Genomic DNA, 14,347 nt, shown 5'->3' on the forward strand with positions numbered 1-14,347 from the left:
CAAATCCAACTTTGCTTTCACCCAAAACTGATAGAACTTTGCATATTGCATCATAATAAGTGACTTAACTTGGTTTTCATAACTAACTAACCTACTGTGTAGAGTCAAACCTGTATTTAGTGGTCATCCAGGAGACTGGTCAAAATTGGCCTTTGTTGACAGGTGGCCTTTATATAGAGGATCACCTTACAGTGCAGATTGAGAGATAAAGGATGGAAGGAGAGCAATGATAAGTAGAGAAACTAGAAGTAGCACATCCCTTCTTCAATATTTCACAAGTGATGGGGTCTATAAACATCAAAGGCAAATATATGTGAGTGTGCAAGGCACAGCATGGGAGGCTCAAATTGTGATTAACAGTTGAAGGAAAGTATGATGGGTTGCTTACAACTGTCATTGACACATTATAATTATAATCTCCATTATCTCACAAAATATTTCTCTTATGAACATAAATATTTATGGATATTTGATCTGAAGAAATCAATTAAAGTTAACAGTGGATCACAGACTTTTAATATAGATCAAGTTGATATGCAGTACATGTGTACTTACAAATTTGTGTATCATTAATTTTGGAGTTGCTTACATTTCTAAGGTTAGAACACATCTATTTATTGCAATGAAACACATATGAACTGAAGGTTTGTAGCTACAATTAGACTGATAAACTGTCAAAAGACAAACCAATCAATATGTTTTCACTGGTTATTGCCCCATCATAGTAATTTTAAATGCTACATTGTTGATAGCTTTGTACAACCCTATATTGTTGGCACTAATAAAAACAGCCACACCAACTGCAATTTCATTGATAAAATTTGTGACTTATCAAGCTTTCATTTATCAGTTGTGATCATGATTTTTAAATTTTAACTAAATGTGGTCTATTTTTGCATTTTCTATAAATAATAATGTGCACGACACCTTCCTCCATATTGTAAGTGGGTTCAGAAGTTGTGCTAAAACAAGGCAATGGTGTATTTAGAATTCTCAGTAAATAAAAAGACACCTTTTTTCTTTTTACTTTTTCTTATTCATTTATAATAAAAACTCAGAAATCTCAACATTTAACCTGACCATTATGATATTTAAGACTATTTATGATGACCACTGGTCACATTGAGCAGATTGCTACTATATACAGGACTAGAAACTGCTCTGGTGGCGTAAGTGGTTAGAGCATCTACCTTGGAGGTCGCAGGTTTAGACTCAGGCCAAGTCATATCAAAGATTTTTAAACATGGTACTAGCATCTGCCTTGCTTGGTGCTCGGCATTAAGAGGTTAGTATTAGTTACAGTCGGCCTGGTGTCAAGACTGGGTTGGACATCATGCAGGAGGATGCCTCAGTGCTAGACATCACTATAAACTGCCACACTGCAGACATTGTAGTGATATGACCAAAAATTATTAAAGCTATATCAAAAATCCAAATCACACATGCAAAATAAAAGCAAAGGGACAAAGTAAATTAGCAATTTATGAGCAGGTGACATTAATTGAGTTTGACCATACAGTCATGTTTATGCATTCTCATTGTCCTGCTATAGGTCAGAAGATAAAGAATACCTGCTGGATGCTCAGAATCGTCACAACATGATGCACTGGCTTCAAGAACTGCAAAAGCGCCGACGAGATTTCAGCATGTCCAAAATTTCACTTTCCAAGGATAGGGTTGGACAGTGGACATTGAAGGTTGGTTTTTTCCTCAACTTTTCAGATGGATCATAACTGACATAATTTCATGTATTACAAATCTGAAGATTGTTTCCAATATTGTTATCCTTATTGCAGTATATTTTGCTTTCATTGCTGTTTTTGTTGTTCAGTTATCATTATTACAGTATCTTTTGTTTTCATTGTTTACCTTGTCAAAATATTAATTTCAGTACTTTGTTGCATGTTGACTGTTATTTCTGGTTTATGTATGAGCACTTTGTTGAGCAAATAACATTTTCCAGCTCATTCTTGAAGGCTTTTCAGGGAAGAGGGATGCTGCTAAAAGGAAAATCATAAAAAAATATTTTTGTGTCTTTTGAAGCTAGTCTTCTCAGTAATTCATACTTTATGTGAGTAAAGGGACTCTGTAAAAATGTATGATTGCTACTCCAGACTATCATCTATATGCAGTAACTATTTTCATCACTTTCAGAAAAACAGTGCACTGAGTGGCCTAGCTTCAGATTCCAGGAGAGATGCAGACAAGCAGACAGAGATGCTGGTGAAAGAGAGCAGTCAAGACAGTCTTCCTAGAATTACTCTACCAGATGTCACTACTGCAACTGCAGATTCCACAACCCTCAGCTTCACAAAAACTTCACCTCTGTGGGGGCTAAATAACCTGAAAATTGAACTGCAGTCAGCCCTTAGCAACATCAAAGACCAATTGTCTGCACCAGGTAGTCTCTTTGTGCAGGGCTCAAAATTAATTGTATTCCACTAACCTGAAATCATTGATTTTGCCAACAGATCACTAAAACCCCAACTGTCACTAATGTGTTAGCGCAGTTAAAATTTCTGCCAATCACTATCATAGCAGGTAGCAAGAGGTTTTGTACTGGATGTAAGGCTGCCATGTTCACACATGTAAATGGGATTGTTTTGTGTTAGCCATGTCTAGTTTACTAAACCCACCTTCAGATTAAGTGATAAATAAAAAGCACAATAAAATGATTTAACATTGTATCCTGGTCTTATTTAAATTAACTGAAAGTAGCATGGCAAACAATCTCTAGTTTGGAGGCATATTGTTGATGACAGCGGGACTAAGAAAAATAAATGTAACTTGTGCTGTACAGCGATTTCCTGCAATGGGGGTAGCACCAACCACTTGAGAGATACACAAATTTCTTAATGGGATATTGATGTAAAATATTCAGTTGTTTCATTATTTTTTTCTTGATTTCAGAAGGGAAAAAACTTGAATGGCTTTGTTACAATGAAACATTTACTAATAAGGAAACTGCCACTATAAATGATGGACGGAAAATGCAATTTTTGTTTAAGAATTGACATAGTCAATGTGGCAGTGTTTGGGAACTCACAAGAATAGGAGAAATGAGTATATAGTTGATAGTAGGGGATTCAAAACTTTGTGCCAGTTAAATCCTTTGTACAAAATGCCCATAAAAACTACATTTTCCAACTAAGTTTCCGTCTGTATGACCAAATGTACTAGCAGTACAAAGCAGACAACTATACTGGTGGGGGAAAAGGTATTTACGCCATTTTTTGCATAGGCATTAAAGGTAACTGACTTTCAAATATCTGAACTGTTCAAGAATATTGAAAGAGAAAATTCAGAACATTTATTCATTAACATGTAAATTCCAGGGGACTGAATTTGCACATTTCTGATTTCAGTTTGAAATAATGTTTTGTTGGGTTTCATTTTTTAAAAAAAAATATTATTGTCACTGAATACATATTTTTGAACATTTTGTTTACATGTTTTTTAAGGAAGTTTATATACCATGACAGATTCAGTTTTATACTTTCTTTGATCCTTGATAACATTGTTGTAATTTATGGAATCATTAGAGCATGAGTAAGTCCATATTTTGTAATACACTTCATATTGCATCTTTTTTTATACATTGTAATGTCAAAATAGTTTTATCAACTAATCAGAATTATTGTGGAAAATGCTTATTTTCAGTTCTCATTAAGAAAACACCTTTTACTGTCATTATTTATAATGAAAGCAACTCACATATACTACAAAATCACTAGTTCTGGCATGCAAGTCAATTAATACCATTTAAACAGAATCGTTTTTTGTTATGATGGTCATGTAAACATTTGCATTTTTTTTATAAATGTGACAGCCATTGTCAGATGTATGAAATAAAACATGAGAAATCATCCCCTTTTATGGTTAACTGATCTGTTTGTTATGTTGCTTTAATACTTAACAATATCCAGCACCAGACACAGTACAATAAATTTCATGGCAGATATAGACATGTTATTCCACACATCAAGTAAAATAGTTTGATCATTATCAAAAGAGTCTTCATGTACATAAAACTAGCCTGGTGTACTGGCTATTTAGTATATACTAATACTTGTCATAAAAAAGATGTTGGGTATCAGACTAGTATTGGCAAATCAGAGATGGTCACACTGGCCAACTCTGTCAATAATCCAGAACTAAATAGAAAAGTGTGTTTTAATATTAAAATTGTTGATAAACATTCAGTTTATTGGGAAGTGTGTTTATACATGCATGTACATGTATATATGTAGTAGCATTTTATAGGACGTCAGTAATAGTGGCTCTATGATGCCAATTAAAGAAAAAGTTTGTACAAAGAATGTGGAAGTTTTGCGAAGTGCACAGCCTCCACTGAAACTTAGATAATGACAGAAGAGAGTATAATAGTAAATATGGTCAAGCAAAAAGAGTAAGAAACTTCAAGAAAAGCTTGGAATATGCATATGAATGATTGAATGCATACGAATGGCTGAAGTTTGAAAGGATATGATGTTGTACACTTTCTGCACCAAGCATTCAGAGAAATATGAAAGTGTAATATCTACTTTATTATGATTTATTGATTGGTTTTAACAAAAACTTTAATAAATCTTCACTGATATGACACAAATATTGGTGCTCCATAATTCACCAGACATCAAGGTTTAAAGTCTGAGATCCCATCAAGCTGTGGCATGCTGCTGGACCAAGAAACACAAGGTCAGAGACTAGGCCTTATGGATGATGATGAGTCATATAAACAAGGTCACTGTATCTCCTAAGTGCTGTAGTCACTGTATCTCCAAAGTGCTGGAATCACTGTATCTCCTAAGTGCTGGAGTCACTGTATCTCCTCAGTGAAGAGCATCAGCATAGACAAAGGGAAATAACTCTTCCCGTATGTGCATAAATATGATGTGCTTTATTTGCAATAATCTTAGGGTGGCGCTCTACAGTTTAATGTTTTGCATAGGGTTAGGATTTTAAAGAAAAAGAATTTCCCCAGCTTTCCTCACTGGTTATGCTGGCTATTTAAAAATGACCTTGTATATCTTAGGTATAATTCAAAGAACCTTTAATTCCCTTTATTTTGATGTATGATTGATGGGTGTAATATGGGTTACAGATTATACAGCTTGGCCTTACTTCAGATGTGCACCTTTCAAAAAGTGCTAGCTCTACTTGGTCATTTTCACTTCCTGAACTTCAGAGGTAAATTGTATAAAAAAGAGCTGATAACTTTTTTTACATTTTATATATTTGGTAATTCATTAATTGTACTTTCAGAAGCTGGTATTGTCTAGTCTGGCAAAATTCATTTTCCCTATTTTAATAGCTGCTATGTATAGTGTACTTTAGGCTAATTCAGGCTTATTTTTTGACACAAGGGAACAGTCATTTTAGTTAGCAGTGTGCTTAAATCATATAAACTTTCTAAAAGTACAATATCCAAAGAAATATCATCCACATTACATTAATGTAGCATAGAGGTATGCCAGCATTCTCTCCATTGTGCATCCTCATGATATTTTCTTGTAAAATAATTTGTTACGCTTACAGTGTGAGTATTAGGTTGAATATGGTATATCATTGTGCTATTTGCATATGAATTGTAATGTTGTTAGGTACTCCAATGTTTTTTCTTTTTTTAATTTGATGCAGTAATCACCAAAAGATTATTATTTTTTAAAACATTGATGTAAAAACAATTTGATCAATTAAAATCGCATGGCTCAAGTTTGTCTTTATTACATTTTTTGTCAGTGGAGATCAGATTATTATGCAGTATATACAATAATATTGTAAAGTATGTTTTTGGAATATATAAACTCAAAATTTGCAGAAATTAAAAGATTAAGGAAGACTTTTATGTGTTCTATTCATTTTGCATTTTATTATCAATTGAGCATCAATCAGTGTATTTGATTTTCCTTTTTTCAATGGATGCCAGTGGGTAACATGTCAAGAGGTTCATCACAGGAAGATTTCAAGTTCTATGACAATTGTGAGACGATATGTGGTGGTGAGATCACTGCACAGACAGAGAGTGAAAATTCACTTGTAGTAGAATCATCAGTTGCTAAAGCTTCCAGCTTAGAAGTAGAGGTAAAGTCCAGTCCAGAAGCTAAGAGTCATGTCAGAGGTCAAGATTCAAAACAGTCTGGAAAATTTTTGTTGACCCTGAAGCGAATTGGGAAGAAGATGTCAAATGCAGGACTAGAAAATCAACGACCAAGATCACCAACCTCCTCATCATCACATGTAAGTTGTATTAGTGCCATACTTTAAGTATCCATTTGTCTGTCTGTCTGTTATTTTAGCCTATCCTAGTTATTGTTGTTGTTGTTGTTCTAGGGTTTAATGCCATTTTTCAGCACAAGATAGGCTATACATGGCAGCCAGTATAACTGGTGGAGGAAGAACCCTGGAAAACCCAGGGAAGAACCACCAACCCACAAGAAGCTACTGGCAGGCTTTCCCACGTACCCATACTAGCCGAGCCTTGGACTCGAACCCACGCAGACAGAGGTGAGATGGCAGTGATCCAGAATGCTATCCTAGTTATCTCTATGTATATCTGTCTACCTTCTGTCATTCTGTCTCTCTCCTCTCTGACACAGATTTTAATGTCCATCTTCCATACTAATTGTAATAATTTATAAATATTTGAGGTTGATTTTTCTTTTTGTGTTGCAGTAAACAACATTTCAGATAGTTCCATCATTTTAGGAACTAATAATAATGACATATTTCCAAACAGCTAAATGTGCAAGCAAAAAAGTCACATTTTGAACCAATATCATGTTTCTTCTTAAAATACATTGACCATTCAAATTACATCTGGAGTACATCCACTTCCTTGCAAATCCAACCCTTCCAAGCTTGTTTTAGCACAGATGTGCTAAAATGCATCTGCCTACCTAGGTGGAGGTAAGAAAAGAGTTATCTCCACTTGGATAGAAAATTGGTGCCAAATCTTGCCATACTTATGTTACTACATCAACTTATACTATGAATCACTCTTTTTTCAAACCATGCAAAACTGATTTTTCACATGTTTACAATTATCTCCATACAGTGGATTGAATGTTTATCAACAATGATATAAATATTAAAAACACATTGCTTGATATAATTCTTGATTATTTGTTGAGTTGGCAAACACAAGTTTTTCCATACGGACAATACTAGCAAGAAACAGTATAACTTTTAATATCAGCAATAATGAAATCAGTGATTGAGGTCAGTACACATCATGAACTTAAAGATTGTTTTGACAATAATCACACTAATTTCCTTGATTTTTATGATGAATGGTCTAACACCTGTCTATTTGTGCCTTGATTTTTATGACGAATGGTCTAACACCTGTCTATTTGTGCCTTGATTTTTATGACGAATGGTCTAACACCTGTCTATTTGTACCTTGATTTTTATGACGAATGGTCTAACACCTGTCTATTTGTGCCTTGATTTTTATGACGAATGGTCTAACACCTGTCTATTTGTGCCTTGTGCATTTATTGTACCTCATCCAGTGCAGGATGTTGGTATGTACTCAATTAAGACAGTAAAGAAATCAATTAATTATTAAAGGATATGACATTTCATGACCATGTCTTAAGTGTAAGGATAGCAACCAGAAATTTCTTTCACTGCTTCAACCAATTAGTGATTGCTGGGTTTAATGATCATAGGTAAAATTACTAATTGCAGGTAGATTAACATGAACTTCAATCCCTGGTTCATAATATTATTATTTAGTCTGTGAGGTGTAAATGTCTGTAGTTAGAATTGATGTCAACTACCCTACTTGTATATTTATTGTATGGGGTACAGTTCATGTCATACATGGCATTTGTGCACACACACTGGAAGGTATGTGTAATCATCATTACTTCTTTCTATGAACAATGAGAGAAAGGGAAACACATGATCAGGGATGCAGACACCATCATTCTTGCTGCCAAAGACACCTCTGTTGACAGTTAACTACTTGTCATCTCAGGCTGTTCAGATTTTCATGACAGTATGGTTAGAGGGACAAACACTAAATGGCAGCCCAATCCAGATTTGTATGATATGGCAGCCCATCCAAACTTGTAGTTGATATGGCAACTTATTCAGACTTAATATGGCACACCATCCAGACTTGTAGTTGATATGCAAACACTGGTTTCATTGACCTTTCCCAAACTAGCCAGTACCGGACATGGGCACCAAATGCCACACAGCTGTAGATGACACCTTCACCTGTACAATATCAACCTATGCTTTCATTTCCTGGTACTTGCACACATATATCAAGTCAGTATGTATCCTTTTGTTGTAAATATCAATACCTGGTCTTCAAAAGAAATATGGACAGAGTCATGTTTTGCTTTAAACTCATGTCCAAACTTCCAACTACTAGGATGGCATTCAAAGCACTAGGTAAGTTGTATTCCAGATCAAGAGATGAAATCCCTTGTTTTGCATGAAATCCCTTGTTTCAATTCTGCTTTTTCTTGGATTCCTTGTTAACAATGACAAATCTGTTATTTTCCTTTCCTAACATTTTACCCATATTGGTGTGGGTTTTAACAGACATATAAATAGGGTCTTTATCCCTAAAGAACATGCATTGAAGTGATCTTGATGATGTCTGATATTCTCTCAAATAATCACATCTAAGCCTGGTGAATTCTTTACCTGTGGGGTCTTCTCACTGTGGCAGTATATCTCATCAACTTGGGCTACCTGTGGGGTCTTCTTGCTGTGGCAGTATATCTCATCAACTTGGGCTACCTGTGGGGTCTTCTTGCTGTGGCAGTATATCTCATCAACTTGGGCTACCTGTGGGGTCTTCTTGCTGTGGCAGTATATCTCATCAACTTGGGCTACCTGCTTTGAGACCACTGTGGATAAAGCTCATGTACAAGTAGCAACTAAAGATTTTCCATCTGGATCAAGTAATCCCAGTGTCAAAATCAGTGAGATCCCATCTCAGCAAATGGGAATACATCAACTGGCTTACAGCAGGTTTTTCTTTGCAGTTTCAGCCTCAATGAATTATGGTCTGTATTGATGCCTGTACAGCTACTTCCACACCAACCGTTATGCTTTGGTGTAATCAGTAATGCTTTTTTCACCAAATTATGTCTCATGCTTGCCTGTGAATGGATTACACTTTTCTGGTACATTAAAAATTAAAATTAAAATAAATAATAATAAATAGTTATTTAATTAATATCTTTTTCATTCCACTTATTTTAAAATTTTGAGAATATCCGAAAAACAATGACTGCTGCATGAGAATAGTATAATAACTAGATTGTAGAGCAAGGACCTACATATTATTTCCTAATTTTCTATTTATAGCAACTATAAATGGCCCATTTCCAAGAAAACCGATCGGTTTCTTTAATTTGAAACTCTGCCTTGCAGATTCATATATTGATATTCAAGTTAGTTAGTGGACCGGTCTGTACTTTTAAAGAAAATGGCACCAGATATTAAGCAAACAAGCTTTTACAGTTTGACTTGTAGATGAAACTTCTTTGAGCAGATTAGTCTTTTTAAAACTTAAAAACATGTCCGATCAGAAAAACAACACATCAACACCACTTTACAAATGTGTAAAAGAAGAATATGAGAGTGATGCAACACAGCAATCAAGTTGAGCACTTCGTCATCTAGAATTTATGAACCTCATGATGATTTGGCAAAAGTTAGACAAATAGACTAGTTAAAGTGAGTGTTGAATATGAATAATTTTTCAGTATGTTTTGTTTTGGTGTTCTGGTTCTAATCCACATGGAATTTGCCTATTTTTTCCAAATATTTTGACTTATACATCCTGGTTAGTTGTAAAAATAAACATGCACATTTGTAACTACGATGTTGTAGCCTCAACAAAGTAAGGATACTAATATTGGTAATAGAAATATATAGATTACATATTTTGTGCACAAGTTATCCTTTTTTGCTCCTTGTTAGCAACAATTGCGCTTATACCTCTCAGTGGGTTGGTATGTCCACTGTCTGCCATCAGTTCAGGAATTTGGCAGGTCTGTCCTCATCAGGAGTGTCCACTACACAACAGTCTCCTGGGTATGAAGGCTGTAGTGAATTCAGTGCAGCTGTGATAGGAGATGCTATCTTGAAATAATATCCTAATTATATCTGACAATTCTACTGACATTAGAAGGCAAATTTGGATGGGGGGGACCAAAACACTCAACTTCTGCTTTCTGGATTGGGATTTTCTTAGATGGTGTCATCATCAACAAATCTGTATCTATGTGCCATATCCTTGATAGACTCAGTGATAGTGTTGTCTCACTGCCTTTACTGAATCAACTATTCAAATTATTTGTTCACCCATACGGATTCAGATGGTAAGATGGAGTACAAATCTTCCAAACTTTGTCTCTTCGGTCCTAAATACAAAAGCCTGAGCAGTAGGTGCTCATTCCAGGGAGCAGGCAGGATCAATGAAGGAGGTGACTGAATCCATGAGGGAGCAGGAACAATCAGTGAAGCATGTATTGTTAGTTCACTTTCACTTAAGACAGCGTGATCACTTCTGTGGTTTCAGGTTTCCACCTTGGGGAATCAAACATTGGAACATTTTCTCAAGGCCTGCTACAAAACCCAATAATGGGTTTGAAGTGGCAACTCAGCAGGTGAAATGAAGGCAGTCTCATTTACTTATAACACTGAAAGAACAAAAAGGAAGATGTTTTAGATCCAACTCAGTCATCCTGCAATGATGGGTTATTCATTATGTATGTGAAGAACCAACCCAAGACTAAATCATTTTTGATATAAAGAACCAATCCAAGACAAGACCAAGTTTTTTGTGCATATTTGCTCACAAAGTTAGGGCAGTCATGATTAATCACCACTAGAACAGCATTGGAGCACTACTGTTTCCAGACTGCATTATCCAAGCCATGGGATGGAGGTTAGAGACAACTTTCTCTTGCTTTTATCTCAGCAATCTTTTAGCCCAAAGGGCTCAGTTTTGATCTGCTGAGACCTATATCGGAAGTGCTATATGCTACCTTCTCAATTCAGTCAGCAGCTTTGCAGTGTCATGACCACTTAACTTCTGCTGTGTTTGCTGGGGGTGGGGGTGGGGTGAGTGTAATTGTATTCATTCTAGCCTGCATCTCTCGAAAGATTTGTAGCTGCTAAATGTACATCAGAGGACCACCTGTTACCATTCTTCTAAAGTATTGTGATAATTTTCTTCAGAATGTTTACTTGATTATAGTATGGGCACACTCTCCCAGCCTTCTCACTGTTACTTTTGAAAACCAGATGAAGCATCCATATCTGCATCAGTAATAATTATAGTGTAGATAGTATCTGGTTCCAGTTTCTCTTTTCATGAGGAGATCACTCTCATCTGACTTACATCTGGGCAGACAACTTTTAGCACTTTTGTTGCTAAAAGCAAGTTTGGAAGGGGCAGGTATTATGACACAGTGGATGTATTCCCAGTGTACTGTGATTGCTTAAGTATTACCAAAGAAATATGTTCAACTCCAAAACTTGGTTTCTCCAGTTATAATGCATATTAAATTGAAGAATATCATCCATTTTACAAACAATGAAATTGATAAGACTTGTTCATCAGGAGTATTGCTGTAAATACCTCAGAAAGAGATGATGATGATATGAATTTTTCAGAACTGTTCTAATGTATTTATCAATAAGATTATAACCCTGGGTATGGTCCCAGATTTAAGGACATCCTAGGACTGGAAGAGAACTTCATCATCTTGTTACAAGAGTGCCCATGATACCCATTTTTTTCCCTTCAGGTCCTGGTTACACCCTCTTCTTCCTGTAAAGATATTCAGGACCTAGAGGAAGAGCTTCTGGCCAACAGGGAGATCATCAGTTTCCTCCACAAGAAGGTCGACTCTCTCTCAAAGGAACTTGAATCAAGGTTTGCATCTCCCCATGCCAAAGTTTCAGTTTTCTGTTTCATACTTATATCTCGGTAAAATCTAGATTTTTCACTTACTTGCATTTTTTGCAGCTTTTTACCCCTATGAGAAGTGAGTAGTATCAACTGATTATTCTGGACAGCATCATTGTTTATGATGCAGTTTTTTCAGTGAAAGCAGTTGTGTCTTTTTCTGATTACCAGATAGCTCCAGCACATTGTGACAGGATTAGAAGGTATATTTTCTTTGAAGAAATGCATAATATTATTGGTTATATCGAATACTTCACCTGTATGAAATACAAAATGATAAATTAAAAATGAAGGATCTTGCTATGCTAAGCTAGTTGAACTTAGCGCTTATGGTTAGAAATTGTCATTTTAATAATTTCATTGGTTAATTCTTTACATTTGTTATTTAGTTTCTGAAGCTGAAAGTTACCATACTAAAATGAGAATTTTCTTCTGCAAACTTGTATAAAAGAGCTGAAATGAGGGTGATAAATGTTTTGGATTTGGTGTTTGTAATATGGTGTTTGGTGTTTTTGTAATGTGGTGTTTGGTGTTTTTGTAATATAGTAGGTAGTATTAGGCTGGCCAAGGATTTTTCCCGACAACTGGTTGGTAGGGTCATGGTAGACAAAAATTGAAAAAGAAATTTTTGTATCATGGTAAGGGGTTGGATGTTGGCATTTGAAATTTTGTTTAAAAATAGATTGAGACTATGGCCCAGGACATTCTACATGTAATATGGGTGAATGGTATGATGGTAGTGTCCTGATGACCAAAATTGAAAAAGATAATCTTGTCATGGTGCAGGATTGGGTGTTGAAATTTTATGGTTGATTGATACTGGCTTTGGATTTTATCACATTTTTTCCTGACTGATACACCTCCCCCTCAATAACTCATGCACTGTAGGATCCAGAAGCACAGTCTGCAATATAAGCCACTGAATGAGTTACAGGAGGACATGAACAATGAGAATATGGGGTGGGATGGTTTAGTACTCATTTTCCGATTGTGTTAGGAATAATTGTCAGTAAAATGCTTTTCTCATGTGTTTTTCACTTTTCTGTATTAATCACCTCTATTTTCAAGGTAACCAGTGTCTGAAAGTTTGTTAAAAACATTACTTCAACATGTTTCAGCCAACAATACATAAAACATTGTGTATTGCACAACTGCTTTTGCATACAGATATGTATATATTCAAGTGTTATTATTGATTTACAAATAAAACAAGATTTCATTTTTTCAAAAACTATGGTCAATTAGATCATGAAGAAACATCCATTAGTGTTGAAGCTCAGTTGTTTAAAACAAAATTTCTATTAATAAAGAATTCATGCTGCAATTTCATCATTAGTAATAATGACTTCTGCTCATCCTTGAGCAAACCTCTTGAGTGCCAATTTGGGAATTTAAAGTTTGCTTCAAACTTTGCAACTCACTTCTCTATAATGAGGCTGATCTGTTAAACAAAGCTTTCCATGCACTAAATACACTGATGCTCTGTTCCAGGACTACACTACCCAGATCTGCATATGCCAGGGTACATCCAACAGCTAAGTCTGACATGCAAATATTTACTACAGCACATTATTATAAATGAAAGACAGGAAAAAAAAATACCAGATTAATACAAACTATACATTCAGAAACCTACTTTATTGCTTATTCAACAATAGAAATACTTTACTAATAATACCATTCTAAAATTTTCAAACTACATGATTATGCCTTCCCATTGGTGGATCCTCTTTGAATCTCAGTAATGTCAATAACAGAAACTTCAGGTCTAAAAGTTATCAATATCTGTTGAAAAACAACACCAGCATCAGTCAAAATACATTTTGCAATTGAAAGTTTATTCAGTGAAACAGGAAAACAATTCATGAAGTTGGTTTATAGACAGTAACCGCTTAAGTAACAATTCACTTAACAGATTGCTCAACCTCATACAAACTATGATTTGGTCCTCTGTGTGTGTTTGTGGTGGGGGGAATGTAGCCAGTGGTTAATAGTCTAATCAGCACAGAAATCAACTACTTCTGGTCACTACAGCATGGTGAATAACTAGTTGTGAAAATTCTATTTGGTCAAGGCGGTCCTCACGTCTATCTTCACCACATTGGCCTTGAAAAAACAAACACTAGTAGATGAGATGATGAAGAGGTATTAAAAAAACTTGGCTATAGCTCAACAAATATCCTCCCTCTCAACACTAAGCTATACACATCAGCGAGTGGGTTGGCTACTATGGACCTAACATGTTGGCAGTTTCAGTGTAAGCAATCATTGCCTAAAATTGTCTGCTAATCTTCCCCAGAGAAATAGAAACACACCACAGATTCTGACAGCTGTTTTGATTGGTTCCTCCTTCAGATTTTACAATCTCTCTTGAATATATTTGATGGTACTGTT

The 14,347-nt window shown here is 35.4% G+C and overlaps 1 protein-coding gene across 1 annotated transcript in view; it reads left to right on the forward strand.

The window, feature by feature from the left end:
• Positions 1 to 14,347, forward strand: part of LOC149807313 (TBC1 domain family member 2B-like) — an 86,967-nt gene that overhangs the window by 4,870 nt on the left and 67,750 nt on the right. Inside the window, exons 3-6 of the mRNA XM_089965204.1 lie at positions 1,553 to 1,697; positions 2,155 to 2,401; positions 5,930 to 6,240; positions 11,793 to 11,920. Coding sequence (XP_089821330.1) covers positions 1,553 to 1,697; positions 2,155 to 2,401; positions 5,930 to 6,240; positions 11,793 to 11,920 — 831 coding nt within the window. The remainder of the gene's footprint in view (positions 1 to 1,552; positions 1,698 to 2,154; positions 2,402 to 5,929; positions 6,241 to 11,792; positions 11,921 to 14,347) is intronic.

Source organism: Sinohyriopsis cumingii, chromosome 1, assembly GCF_028554795.1.
Source record: "Sinohyriopsis cumingii isolate HCF-2022 chromosome 1, ASM2855479v2, whole genome shotgun sequence".
In the NCBI taxonomy this organism is placed as follows: Eukaryota; Metazoa; Mollusca; class Bivalvia; order Unionida; family Unionidae; genus Sinohyriopsis; species Sinohyriopsis cumingii.